A 15,501-nucleotide genomic window follows, 5' to 3' on the forward strand; every position below is an offset into this window, starting at 1 on the left:
CCCCTCATACCCTGATAAAGGACTGAGGCCTGAAATGTTGATCATGCACCTTCATCTTTGCTACATAAAGAATTCTGCGTGACTTGCTGAGTTCCTCCAACACTTACGTGTAAAGTACCATCACAGCATCTACAGACTTTCTTGTTTAAGTTCCCCACTTTTATACTCCGCAACCCAATCGATGAAGGCAAGTTCATCATATGTTTTTTTAAAAGATCCTTTCTACTTTGTAACCACAAATGAAATTAATGTTATTGTGGTAGTAAAAGATCTCAAGACCAATGGGCCTCAATGAAAGATGGATATAAATGCTAACATCAATTACATTATGTGTACAATTTCCCACTTTTTAAACATTTGCAAGATGGTTTGTGTGGATACCACTTGCATCTCTTCATTAGTCAAGAAGGCACAGCAGCAACTATACCTCCCAGGGGGGCTTAGGAGGACACGTCCCTATCTTGATAGTCATTCACAGGAGCACAAATGAGCGTCATGTCTCTCTGCATCATTGTATAGCATGGTAGTGCAAAGCATCAGACCAGAAGTCTATACAGAGGATCATCAAAACAGCCAAGGGGTTCACTGGGGTCTCCCTTTCCTCTATAGACGACATTTACTGGGAGCACTGTCTAAGTAGATTGAGGAATTATAGAAGATCCTTTCCATCCAGCGCACATTACATTTAAACCATTACTAGGAACAAGGTGGTACACAAGCAGCAAAAACAGGACGGCCGGGCTGGGTAACAGCTTCTTCCCACAGGTTGTGACACTGAAGAACACCATTTTCATGGAACCATGAAAATCATCCCAAGTATATCTATAAAAATTCTGATTATTTATGTGATCATTATGTATTGTGCGTTTTTCTGTGTGCTTCAACAAAAGACGCTGTTTCATCAGGTTGTACGATGCAATCAGATGATAATAAACTTGAAAGATGTGCAAATTTAAAAGCGAGAGTCAAGTTTCTGGGTGTTTATTTACAACAGAAAATAATTTTATGTTTAATAGCATGGTGTATTAATGCCTCTTTTTTACCACAAAAGATTGAATTCTACTGCAGACACCTGTGCGGTCACATGGATGATAATGGTGGGGTTCAGCTGTGATGAATTCTATAGATAGCAGGTTTTCAGATTGTTCCTGAAGTAATAATGTCCAGGAGAGTGCAGAGGCTAGGTGGCACTACAGAAGGACACAACGATAGGGAATGTAAAGTTAAAAATGATGCAGTTCTATGAAGATTATAAAACAGAACCAAGGTCAGAGGAGGCCTGTTGTCCACTAAGAGGACAACAACTAGGCTGTATCCTCATCTTAACCAAGACTCTCTTGCATTCTAGCAAGGAGAGCCATCAGGCTTCACTACAAATGCAGCAAGGAACCTGACAAACTCCACATTCCCCTTTCCTAAGCATTTGATAAAACCAATGCAAGGAATGCAGAAAAGGTCACTGCTGCAACAGTACTGAAAGGACTAGACATGTATCTGTTGTCCAGAAGGCAAAGAAGCAGAATTAGGCTATTTGACCAATTGAGTCTATCCCACCATTTCATTGTGGCTGATTTACAATAGAAGGGCAGAAGTCCAGAAGAGGCAAACCTCCAGCTCTCTTCAGACTTCGTGTTAGTACAATGCAAAAGCCTAGACTCAGATTTCTGATTTTCTCTGTACACTACGATCTCCTCTCACTCTCCTGGAGCTGAGCACTCAGCAGTCATTGTGTATCCATGATGAGGCCACAGAATGATGGCGAGGGAGGGAATGGGAACTGCAGAGTTACTCTTGCATGGAGTCGTCAGTGACTCCTTGATGAATCCACCCAGGCAGTAACTTTCTTTTGATTTTGTGTCCCCAGACGAAACCCAAGATCACTTCAGGTGCTTTTGCCCTTTGTAGGAGAGGAGCCAAGGCTTGATTCTCCACACAATACCAAAAGGCGCTAACTTCCACAGGAGAGCCATTGCTTTGGGGCCCTTGACGTAATTCCAATCCAAATCGCCAAGCAGAAATGTGCACAAACGTGATAAGAACTCACAAGAGGTAATAGAAAAGTCATTGCCTGGAAACCAAAAAAATATTTACACTTGTTTTATGGAGTGGGGTGTTGCTTCATGTACACTGTTAACACAGCTCTAGTTTAAAATATTCATGACAATAAATTATTTCCTGCTTTCCAATCACCACAATATTAACTGTAATCACAACATGAAATCAGAGGTATTATTAATTGAAATCAATTTTACCACCATTACTGCATCAAAATGGATAATTTTTCTTTAACCATAGACAAGGTGCTCAGGCAACTAAGGAGTAAAACTGTGGAAGGTCAATCCAATAGGCAAGAAGAGAATATTGAGAAGACTCTTATTTCAGCTTGATGCCAATTATGGTAAATTTTGAATAAGTGTTTGTGGGAGGATAAATATTAATTTATTTCTACAATGAGTAGACAATCCATTGGTCAAGCAAACAGTGTGGTGCCAACCAAATAATAGAATTTTGAATAATAGGGAATTGGGAATGGGTAGGTAAGTGGAGCTGAGTCCATGCCCAGATTAGCCATGATCGTACGGAATGGTGGAACAGCCAAATGGCTCATTCCTTCTCCCCTTCTTTCCTTTTCTTATGTCCTGTGTACAAGCAGATTTCACCTCATTGTATGCATAGGGTGACTTCATGCTTGTGGTACAACTGCACTCTTGGACGAGGTGCCTGGTTCAAAGTGGCTGTCTGCCAGTAATAACAAAATTCTCAGTAATCTATTTTACAGAAAGGCGGGGCTCTAACCACAACTTTTATCAAAATATGTTTCATTTAAAACTGGGTTTTAATACTTAGAAAAGTATTTAAATGTTTTAAAAATTTAGATACACAGCATGGTAACAGGCCATTTAGGCCCATGAACCCATGTCACCCAATTTACACCTGTTAACCTACAATCCCGGTATGTTTCAAGCAGTAGGAGGAAACCTAAGCCCCCAAACCCACTCAGACACTGGGAGAGCATTCAAACTCCTTACAGCACAGGATTCAAATGCCTGTCCCAATTGATGACGCTGTAAAGGCGTTGCCAGCCATGCTTTATGATTGCTGTAACAGGATTGAGGGACATGAATAGAAATTAATAGCATGGATCTAATAAAGGGAAATCACAAGTACATGAGGAATTGAACAAAAGGATGGTAAAGAAAATCAAATGGAAGAATGTTCAGCACTAACTTGATCATTGGACTTATTTTCCCTGCTGTAAAATTCCTTGTTTATCTTAAACAATCCAAGTATTAATAGAATATGTAATCTAATGTCATGAGATTCCTCATGTCAGAGCAATGTGGTTAGGGATGTAGATGAAAACCTTTTAAAATCTAAAAACCATGACAAATTTCCCCTATAAAAGGGCAGCAAGCATAGTGGATAGCGTAATGCTATTACAACTCGAGCAACCTGGGTTCAAAACTGGCACCGTCTCCAAGGAAGTTTGTACATTCTCCCCCTGTCTGCATGGCCTTCCTCCAGGTGCTCTGGTTTCCTCCCACCCTTCAAAATGTACAAGGGCTGTAGGTTAATTGGGGTATTTGGGTGGCACAGGCTCATGGGCCAGAAGGGTCTGTTTCTCTGCTGTATGTCTAAAGAAAATTAATGACTCAAAATAAAGTCCTAAAACTAAGGTTTGGCATTGAGCTGCACAAGAAGATATTGATCCAGTAGTGATATCCCCCCCCCCAACAAAGGGATTTAAAGAAATATTCCTCCGCATTTTTCGATTCATTTCCAATGCTTCACCTGTCACTTTCCCCTTTAAAGCGAGAAGTTTATCAGCGTGTTGTGCAACATGGTTGAGTGATGTGCCTGTTATGATTGAACAACAGCTAGTGTAGGCAAGTTGTAGGATGTGGTTCTATGCCTTAAACTAAAGTTTGTGAAAGCCAGGTATAACAAAATTATCCAGTATTCGGAAATTTGACATCATCAAGAAACTCTGGTGGGGTTGTCCGAAAACATACAAAGCCCAAATTCATGAGGAGTGGGCAGCACAGGCTTAGAAGAGTGCTGGGTTCTCTTAATATTGGACCATGGAACCAATCCATTACAACAATTGCCAAACCAAGGCAACCTGCAAATTGGAGGAGTAACATCTAATATTCCATCTGGGCACTCTCCAACCAGAGGGCATTAACAAATAATTCTCTGCTAGACTACCCTGTTCTTCTTCTCTTCCTCATCCCTCTGTCTTCTTTCCTCCAACTCTCAACCTCATTCCCTCTTCATTCACAGAGCCACCCCACCCCCCTCCCCCTGTTGGCTGGTGTGCCCTGCTTCCCTTATCCACCTATTGTCTTTTTGCAGTGAGCCAGTGCTCATACCCTGTCCATCCAACACACACCGCCCCTCCCCACCATTTGATTCAGGCGCTTGCCTACATTTTGCCTACCTTGATGGAGGACTCAAATGTTGGTTATGTATTTTTATCTTTGCTACATAAAGTATGCTGTTTGACCTACTGAGTTTCTCCAGCGTTGTGTTCTTATTTTTAATCATCTTCACAAGTTTTAGAGTTATACTGTCATAGTTCATGGAGCAGTTCATTGGCCACTGATTCTGCACCCATTTGAAAACATCCAATTTGTTTCCTCTCCAAATTCCTTTGCAACTAAAGATAATATACAGTGACCAATGAACCTAACCACACCACAGGAAACTTATCTGGGCCATCAGTGAAAACCTAGATCGGGGTAGAACATGCAAACTCCACATAGACCACACCAGAGGACAGAATTGGAACCAGGTCACTGGAGCTGGGAGATGCAGCAACTCTAGTACCAGCAACAATGTGTTGCCCCTACTGAGTCAAGTTTATTGACACTACAGAATGGGAGTGCAGATGAGACAACACTGGAAAAATAGAGACATCAGCGTCAATTTACAAGTTAACTTCATTCTAATTAATATTCCACCTGGGCACTCTCCAACCAGAGGGCATTAACATGTACTTCTCTGCTCTCTGCTGGACTACCCTGTTCTTCTCTTCTTCATCCCTCTGTCTTCTTTCCTCCAGCTCTCCACTCTATTCCCTCTTCATTCACAGAGCCATCCCCCCTCCCCCGTAACAGGCCCTTCTGGACCACAAGCTCACGCAGCCCAAGTACACCCATGTGACAAATTACGTCTTTAGTACGTGGGAGGAAACCAGAGCACGCAGGAACCTATAAACTCCTTACAGAGAGCAGCCACTGGCGATGTAATAATGTTGTGCTAATTGCTACGCTAACCTTGCTGCCCCTCTGGAGCATTGTCAAACGAGCACAGGAACAGTGCTACGCAAGGAGACGTAAGAGTGAAGTCTGAACTTAAACAACTTGAAGGGAGAAAGAGAAGCAGCGATGTTTTGGGAGAGTATTAAACCAGTTTAAGGCACAAACAGTCAACTTAGAAAATTGGTGGATTCACTGTTTTCTAAGAGAGTTAAAAAAAAGGGCTAATTGTGTTCACAGAATAGAAAGGCATAATCTCAGGGGGATTAGAAAATAAGGGTTTTTTTTAAACCGAGCATTCCTTAATTGGCAGTGTAAATGAGGAAGTAGAGGGATGATGGTCAAAACAAAGAAACGCTGGAGGAATTCACCCAGTCTCACAGCATCAATAGGAGGCAAAGATATATTATCATCAATTTGTTTACCTGAGCCCTTCCTCAAGATACGAGTGAAAAAGCAGCATCTGAATTAAAGGCTGGGGAAAGAAAGGGGGAAGTGGTAGAGGGAGGAGTCCAGGCCAACGTACAAGAGGAAAGGTGAGAATTGATTTTGACTCTGGAGGGGGGAGCGGGTGGGGGAGAGATCCAGTTAGAGGGTGCCCAGATGGAAGATGAGGTGTTGCTCCACCAATTTACAGATGGTTGCAGTCTGGCAATGCCGGAGAGATATCAGCTGCAGGAGTAGGCCATTTGGCCCTTCAACCCTACACCACCATTCATTATGATCATGGCTGATCATCTAATCAGTACCTGCCCTTTCCCCATACTCCCTGATCCCCTTATCCACAAGGGCCAAATCCAACTTCCTCTTAAATATAGATAAGGAACCTGCTTCAACTACTTCCTGTGGTAAAGAATTCCACAGATTCACCACTCTCTAAGAGAAAAAAATATTCTCATCTCAGTCCCTTATCCTTAAACTGTGACCCCTGGTCCTGGTTTTCCCCAATATCAGGAACAACCTTCTTGCATCTAGCCTGTCCAATCCCTTAAGAATTTGATACCTTTCTTAAGATCTCCCATCAATCTTCTAAATTCCATCAAGTATAAGCTTAGTTGATCCACCCTTTCTTCATATGCAAGTCCTGCCATCCCTGGTATCTTTGCACTCCCTCTATGGCAAAGAAGCCTTTCCTCAAAAAAGGAGACCAAAACTGTACACAATGCTCTAGATGTGGTCTCACCAAGGCCCTGACCAGCTGCAGTAGACCTCTCTGCTCCTGTACTAGAATCGTCTTGCTATGAATGCCAACATACTATTTGCTTTCCTCACTGCCTGTTGTACCTACATGCCCACTTTCAGTAACTGGTACACAGTGACACCTAGGTCTTGTTGCATCTCTCCTTTCCCTAATTGGACACCATTTAGGTAATCACCTTCTCTTCTGTTCTTGCCTCCAAAGTGGATAACCTCACATTTATCCACATTATATTGCATCTGTCATGCCTTGGCCCACTCACCCAAGTTGTCCAAGTCACCCTGCATCCTCTACACAGCTAACCTTACTACCCAGCTTCATGCTGTCTACAAACTTGGAGATGTTGCTTTCTATTCCCTCATCTAAGTCATAAATATATATTGTAAATAACTGATCCCAGCACTGAGCCTTGCAGTACCCCACTAGTCACTGCCTGCCATTCTGAAAAGAACCTGTTTATTCCTACTCTTTGCTTCCTGTCTGTCAACCAATTCTCTATCCACTTTAATCCCATCCCTCCTACACCATGTGCTTTAAGTTTGAACACTAATCTCGTGTGTGGGACCTTATCAAAAGCCTCTGAACATCCAGGTATCCCACATCCACTGGTTCTCCCTTATCCACTCCACTAGTTACATCCTCAAAAAAAAACTATAAGATTCGTCAGACATGAATTTCCTTTCATAAAATCATGCTGATCCTGTCCAATGATACCACTACTTTCCAAATGTCCTGCAATCGCATCTTTTATAACTGACTCAAGCATTTTCCCCACTACCGATGTCAGGCTAACTGGTCTATAGTTTCCCATTTTCTCTCTCCCTCCCTTCTTAAAAAGTGGGGTTATGTTGGCCACCCTCCAATCCTCAGGAACTAATCCAGAATCACTGAAGCATCCACTGTTTCTTGGGCTACTTCCTTAAGCACTCTTGGATGCAGACTATCCGGCCCCAGGGATTTATCTGCCATTAATCCCTTCATTTTACCTAACACAACCTCACAACTTACATTTATTTCCTTCAGTCCTTCCCTCACATTAGATCCTTGGTCCCCTATTATTTCCTGAAGATTATTTATATTTTCTTTAGTGAAGACAGAACTAAAGTAGTTATTCAATTGGTTTACCATGTCCTTGTTCCCCACGACCAATTCACCTGTTTCTGACTGTAATGGACCCACATTTGTTTTAACTAATCTTTCTCTTTACATATCTATAAAAGCTTTTACAGTCATTTTTTTATGATCCCTGCCAGCTTTCTCTCATAATCCCTTTTACCTTTCCTAATTAATCCTTTTGTCCTCCTCTGTTGAACTGAATTTCTCCCAGTCCTCAGGAATACTGTTTTTTTTTCTGGCTAGTTTATATGCTGCTTCTTTGGATTTGACCCTCTCCCTGATTTCCCTCATTAGCCACGGATGCACAACCTTCCTTGATTTATTCTCTTTCCAAACTGGGATGTACAATTGTTGTATTTCATCCAAGCTATCTTTAAATGATTATCATTGCATTTCCACCGTTAGTCCTTTAAGTATAACTTGCCATTCTATCTTATCCAATTCAAGTCTCATACAATCAAAGTTACCCTTCTTTGAGTTCAAAATCTTTGTATTTGAATTAACTCTGTCACTCTCCATCTTAATGAAGAATTCCACCATATTGTAGATCACTCTTGCCCAAGGGGCTTCTCACAACAAGATTACTAATTAACTCGTCCCTATTACTCAATACCTTGTCTAGAATGGCCTGCTCCCTCATTGGTTCCTCAACATGCTGGTTTAGAAAACAGTCCTGCATACATTCTAAGAAATCTTCTTCCTCATTACCCTTACCAATTTGGTTCACTGAATCTACATATAGATTAAAGTCACCCATTATAACTGCTGTACCTTTGTGGCATGCATTTTCAATTTCCTGTTTAATGCCATCCCTAACCTCACTGCTACTGTTTGGTGGCCTGTACACAACTTCCACTAGCAAGGGAATGGGATGGGGAAATCGAAATGGGTGGGCACTGGGAAATCCTCGCCATTGCAGAGGACAGAGATGAGGTGCTCACTAAGTGATCTTCCAGTGTAGAGAAGACCACAACAGGAGCACCAGATACAGATTCCCAAGTGATGGATGATGATGCCTGTTTAGACCCAGGCAGCTGTGCTCTTCAAGTTTACACATGGTGGAATGGGCAAATCTAGCCTTCGACATTCTAGACTGGTCATCTGTGTTTCTCCAGAATACAAGTTGAAGGGTTGGTGGGTTTGGACAAAGTGAATGAGGTACATCTTCATGAAAGTACAACCACATGGTCTGAAGTAAGTAGCCAGATCTGTAAGCTGCCCAATTTAGTGTAAGCAGAATGGAGCTACTGGGTTGAAAATGGAATTTTTGTGATCTAAGACAATGCCTAATAATAGGCATTTTGCAGTCGAGAACCCTACACATGCACCCTGGCCTGCTCACTCTTTCCAATGTTTTTGGTTTGCACTTAAACAATTCTCTGTCTTTACAGTGGAGTAGCAAATAGTACTTAACCACCATCTGGATTATATGACATCGACAGGCAGCAAGTGCCAGCTGTAAACTCTTCCTGCAGAGTGCAAGAATCAAAAGTAATAAATCCCTCGGCACAAAATAAGTCTAATACTTACTTCAGGACCATTTGCCTGTAAAGAAAGAGGTCAATTTTATGTAACATTTTCTGGATCCATTGAATCTTTGGATGCAATTACAAAGCTTGAGGTTACAAATTCAACATTCTCGTTTCCATCCCCATCCAATTCCTCATGGTTACTCCATCATGATTGGTTCCCACTGGTTTCTGCCTCTCATTGGCTTTTATGTTTCACGTTCAGCTACTTCCTTATTTTTTAAAAAAACACAAGGCACTTAATTGTAATCTAATGCTTAGAAATGATGGCTCCTTCATCTGTCACTAATGAAGGCCAGTCTTTGATTTTCAAGGAACTTCATACAAGGATCTTTGAATGACAGTGTGGTAGGAGCTACATTTCAGAAACTATAACCTCTGTTGGCAACAGTCGTGAAACTCTTTGCACTTGTTTGAACAGAGTTTGGTTGGACTCCCCCCCCCCCCCCGTTCTCCACGTGCAATGAGCTCGAATTGCCATCTGCACTCGAAAGCGTGTTTATAGACAGGAAACTAAAAGTTGACTAAAGTTTCAAATTTCATCAACTGTCAGTTAACAATTTCAAGAGAAAGGATTATTCAATTACAAAAGATAATAATTGGGGTTTTTTTTCAGGTCAAGAAAAGCATTTGTTGTTTCTATCTTGTAGCCTTTCAGAAAATCCACGGGAGATTCTGCAGCGAACAGACTGTGTCCCATAGTGGGTGCAAGGCTTCCAAAAGTAGAGCGGGTGGGTCTACCTATTTACTCGGGCAGATGGATGTGAGCATTTAAAGTTGCCAGCGATGTCCCCCCACTCACTGAATTCAGAGAAGTGAAAGTCTGCACAGAGCAGCACCACAAACCTTGTGTCTTTGTTTCCTTCCAGAGACGGGAGGGGGGGAACAAAAAGTTCCCAGGGCAAAGTTTAATTTCAAGCTTACCTTTTTTCTTGCTTTATGGCAGCACAACGTGCTGGTGCTGGTGCCCATTCTCCGGACTGGTTGACAGAGACCTGCCTGCGAAAAGCCTGCAGCCTGTAACGCTGGGGGCGAAACATTAAACCTTCAGCACTCACTCGCCCAATTGGTTTGAACCCGGGTCTCCGCTGTGCGCACTTGGGGCGAGCAGTTCCATGTTACCGTACGTCCTGTAAACCACACGCCTTGCAGCCATAAAACCACTGATGCTTCTTTTCTGTCGACCTGCAGAGTTCAAAACAACAAAAAAGTCAAATGCAACTTTAATACTTTAACAAGCTGATTTTTAAAATAATATATTTTAAAATTGTGTTTTAACTTTCATGGGGGTTTCATTGGAAACGGACTTTCCCACAAGAAAGTGTTTGTTTAGAAGAGAAAGTAGTTTTCAAACTTTTTCTTACCACTCAGATACCACTTTAAGCACCTCTTTGGCTTGGCTTCGTGGACGAAGATTTATGGAGGGGTAAATGTCCAAGTCTGCTGCAGGCTCGTTGGTGACTGACAAGTCCGATGCGGGACAGGCAGACACGATTGCAGCGGTTGCAAGGGAAAATTGGTGGGTCGGGGTTGGGTGTTGGGTTTTTCCTCCTTTGTCTTTTGTCAGTGAGGTGGGCTCTGCGGTCTCCTTCAAAGGAGGTTGCTGCCCACCGAACTGTGAGGCGCCAAGATGCACGGTTGGAGGCGAGATCAGCCCACTGGCGGTGGTCAGTGTGGCAGGCACCAAGAGATTTCTTTAAGCAGTCCTTGTACCTCTTCTTTGGTGCACCTCTGTCTCGGTCGCCAGTGGAGAGCTCGCCATATAACACGATCTTGGGAAGGCGATGGTCCTCCATTCTGGAGACGTGACCCACCCAGCGCAGCGTGGATTCGATGCACCTATGGCACAGGGATTAACCACTGGTGTCATGTGAGGTCGTGGGCTGAGCACTTCACAATAAAAAGTGTGAGGTCACTGTCAAAAACCAAGCAAGGAAGAGAATAAATTGAGAGAGATTACACTTTTAGAATCCTATGACTTCTCGTTTCTGAAAAAGTACCAATGGGCACAGAAAGGCTGGTGTCCAAGACACACAGGTGATGGCAGATGCCTGAATCTGAAGCCACACACAAATCTTGACAAACGCTGACCATTCTTTGTCTCCCCCTTATGCAGTTTGACCCATTTGAGATCCCCCAACAGATTGTGTTTATCTTTGGAAGCCAAGAGAGCTGGGTGGTAAGACTCAGCAAAGGATCCTTTGGGGAAATAGATTGGTGTTGAGTTGAAATGGATTAAAAGTTGGATTTGGACTCTAGGGGGCAGATAGCAAATGTGCAGAGGGGGGATTGCTGGGGTAATGAAGGAGAAAAAGGCTGGGGTGAAGAGAACTGCAACCCGAGAAAATAGCTCAGGCCACAAATGACGCAGAGAGGGAGAGCGACATGAGACTGGTGAACGAGAGGTGGCAGGTGAAAAGGAAATGGTGCAGGAAACACATCAGGAAATGTGAATTGAAGGGGAGAGAAGACATTTCCTGTTGTAGAGAAATGATGCCTGCAACGGTCAGGAGGAAGAGCAGTCACTGTAACCAATGTGAAAGGTTGACTATAATTAAAAAGGAAATTAAAATTAATTAGATGAAGTTACAGACCACATAAACTATTATTTCTTCAATAAGAAATTTGTGATAGAAAAGGATCACATTAACTTCCTCAGGCCACAGGGGCTGTATATTGCTTTGCAACAGGAAGAATCTAATCCAGTGGTTCTCAAACTTTTTCTTTCCACTCACATACCACTTTAAATATTCCCTATAATATAGGTGCTTAGTGATTAGTAAGGGATTGCTTAAAGTGGTATGCGGGTGGAAAGAAAAAAATTGATAACCACCTAATTGGCTTGTGATGTGTATGGTTTCATAACTCCAAAGGAAATGGGCCAATTACCATTTTTCTCAAGCAAAATGTTTCAGTAACAATTGGGTCTAGAGTAGTGATTCTCAACCTTCCCTTCCCACTCACGTCCCACCCTAAGCCATCCCTTACTAATCACAGAACACCGATGGCATAGGGATTACTAATGCGAGTGGAAAGAAAAAGGTGGAGAACCACTGAAGTAATCACTCCCTCTAAATATTCATAGGCTCTCCCACTACTAATTCTCCAACCACCAATATCAAAGAGGCCACCAATGACCATTTGTTAAATTAGATCTGCCTGAAATCCAAAGGCATTTAAATTGATTTTTTTTTCTATTTTTGGTGTCTTCTCCCTCATCTAGTTCCATTGTTTCCAGTTCTTCTATACCTATTCCTGTTCCCTCTAATTTCCCCACTTCTTCCATGGCCCCCTCTCTCTATCTGTCTCTCCACCTCTCCTGACTTACATCCTATACCCTCTTAGCACCTCCCTACCTTCTTTCCCCCTTGTTAGCAGCTCTTCCTATTTTAGTCTCGATTAAAGGGTCCTGACCTGAAGCATTGATTGGCCACTTCTACCCATGGATGCTTCCTGACCTGTTGAGTTTATCCAGCATCTCATTGTTTGTTCAAGATTCCAACACCTGCATTTGTTTCAACATTCCAGCATCTTCCTTTTCTTTTCCGACTTGGCATCAGACTCCTAAAATTAAATGAGCAGACTATTTTCTATCTGGGAGAACATTGAAAATGCTCTGATACAAAGGTACCTGGGAGTCTTTGTGCCGGAGAGCCTGAAGGTAAACCCTGCAGGTTGAGATGGTGGTGAAGAAGGCAAATGCAATGCTGGCGTACATTTCAAAAGAAATAGAATATAAGGACAGATATGTGATGTTGAAGCTCTAGAAGGCACTGGTGAGGCCTCACTTGGGGTATTGTGAGCAGTTTGTGTTCCTCATTTAAGAAGTGTGATGGAATATTTGGAGATGTTTTGGGAGATAAATCGGTAAAATTAGAGAAGGTTACATACATACACACACTCTAAAACAGATCTTATTTTAAATGATGAAGAATTCATATTCAGTGACTTTACAGAAACTATGGAGAAGGCTATGCAAATTCACAAGTAGGTGCTAATTGAAATGATGTCATGAAATGAATAGACTGGAGTCAGGTCATCTGTATTGGATATATTTGCAAGGCTTCTGACCTCTCTGCAAAGTGCTCACTCAAAGGAGAGGTTTGTTTACCTAAAACAACAGATGGGAGCAGAAGACTAACTCCTATTGTTTGCTGGAGAAGGTTGGGGGGGTGGTTTCAAGTGAGAGAGAGAAGAACATGTGGCTGGCAGCTTGAATCTCAGATGGAGAGAGAGAGACTCACACAGCTCAAACAGTGTCAGCCAGGAGAACCTTGTTGGAACTGAAACAGAAGCTCCAGAGTAGTGGATGCCTGGAAGTGCTATCTGTCTGATATTTCTCTTGGAATAAGAAGAACAGAAAGAAACTCTGTGAAGCCTGAAAGAAAGAGGTTATCATCTGGAGAACCCTGGTGGGGCAAGTTTTATTAGCAAGGCATTGAGGTGACTCAGTTGTGGAAATCCTGGAACAACACATCTCTCTCTGCAAACCTACAAGAGCCTTCCTGAGCAGTAATCATTTACTTTTCGAGCACCAAAGCCTGGTGAACTTTATACATGTTACATTCTGTGCACAGTATAAGAATTGCCTGCAACTAGTGAACTTGGAAGAATGGGAAGTGAGATTGAATTGTGAATCAAAGAACTTTTCTTAAATTTACACACACATTACATACATGTGCGCTTAGAATTAGAAAAGGGTTAAGTTGGGTAGTTAAGTTAATAGAGATAAGTTAAAGTTTGATTCTGTTTTCATGTTTAAAGATAATTAAAAATAACTTTTGTTTAAGTAACCATTTGTCATGGTGAATTGCTGCTGGGTTTTGGGGTCCTTTGGCTCGTAACATTTTATGGGGGCTTGTCCGGGATGTGCTGACTTTGGAGAGGGTTCAAAGAAGGTTCACTAGGATGATTCCAGGAATGAAAGGGTTATCATACGAGGAGTGTTGGATTAATTGTAATTTAGGATTTAATTTAATGAGCATGGACAGAGTAAATTTAGAAAGGTTGTTTCCCATGGTGGGAGAGTCTAGGACAAGAGGGCACAACTTCAGAATGAAAGGGTGTCAGCTTAGAACAGAGATGTGTAGAAATTTCTTAAGGTGGTGAATCTATGGAATTTATTGCCACAGGTGGTTGTGGAGGTCAGGTCATTGGGTGTATTTAAGGCAGAGAATGATTAGCTGGGACATCAAAGATTATGGGGAGAAGGATGGGCAGTGCGGCTGAGTGGGCAAATGGATTAGCTCACAATTGACTGGCAGGGAAGACTCGATGGGCTGAATAGCCTATCTACTCCTATGGTCTTATGGTCTCAAAGTCTGGCCCAGCATACAAGCTAAGAAGAAATATTATGGTTGGCACAGAGCACTTTGAGTCCCTCTGATGAGATCAGGCAGACGCCAAGCACAAACGGAGCAAAGATTAGGGAACAATAAAAACAACCCACTCATCAGCCAAATCAGGCAGCTGTGACACCCGTCCCCAAAGCAACAGCAGTATTTCCTGCATGGGATATATCAACCGTCTCGAAGCCCATACAGCTGTAGGGAAAGGAAGGCATCCTTGAGCTTCAGAAGGTTAATAAAAAGAACATACAGAGCTGAGTGACTTGCTTGCCAACTCACTGAAGCCTTTTCACCACCTACAAAGCAAAAGGAAAGGGTGTGGTGGAGTACTCTCAACTTTCTTGGATGAGACTGGTTCTAACAAATTTTTCACCATCTTCCATAAAAAAGCAGACTTCTTGATTAGTCTGACATATGAATTCAAACCCCACCTTGGCAGCTGGAGGATTCAAATTCAACCAACTAAATAAAATCTGGAATTGACATTGAGCCAAAGTGAAAGATTGTCCTGAAATCCATTTTGTTTTTTTGAAGTCTTTAAGCGAAGTAAACCTACCATTATTCATTGAGTGTTAAGCAAAAGAGTCAGTAAAATCGCGCAGAAATGCTGGAGAAGCTCAGCTGGTCTTGTAGCGTCCATAGGACGATGTACCTCGTACGGACACTGTAAGACTGGCTGAGTTCCTCCAGCATTTATTTGTGCTTTTATTACAAACACAGATTCTGCAGACTTTTGTGTTTCACTCCAAGCAAGAAAGTCTGCAGACTTTGGTGGTTGAGTGGCAATGCACAAACATACTGGAGAAATTCAGGAGGTCACGCAGCATCCATAGGGAGGAAAGGGACATCAACGTTTCGGGCCTGGGTTTTTTGTGAGGTGGGAGAGAAGACAGGCAGGCGCCTGAATAAAAAGGTGGGGAGAGGGGTGAGAGGAGAGGAGGGAAAAAGGGGCAGGGGGAGGAGTGCAAATTAATAAGTAAGAGGTCAGAAGTGGATAGTAGATAAAGATGGGTTAAAAAAACTAAGAATTGATAGGAGGAGAGGGTCAA

General features: G+C 42.4%; 1 protein-coding gene across 1 annotated transcript in view; it reads right to left on the reverse strand.

Moving 5' to 3' along the window:
* LOC138743196 (coiled-coil domain-containing protein 69-like) overlaps positions 1 to 10,231 on the reverse strand; it is a 43,072-nt gene extending 32,841 nt beyond the window's left edge. Inside the window, exon 1 of the mRNA XM_069898148.1 lies at positions 10,029 to 10,231. Coding sequence (XP_069754249.1) covers positions 10,029 to 10,076 — 48 coding nt within the window. The 5' untranslated portion in view covers positions 10,077 to 10,231. The remainder of the gene's footprint in view (positions 1 to 10,028) is intronic.
* Between the last annotated feature and the right edge of the window lie 5,270 nt (positions 10,232 to 15,501).

Source organism: Narcine bancroftii, chromosome 9 (assembly GCF_036971445.1).
Source record: "Narcine bancroftii isolate sNarBan1 chromosome 9, sNarBan1.hap1, whole genome shotgun sequence".
In the NCBI taxonomy this organism is placed as follows: Eukaryota; Metazoa; Chordata; class Chondrichthyes; order Torpediniformes; family Narcinidae; genus Narcine; species Narcine bancroftii.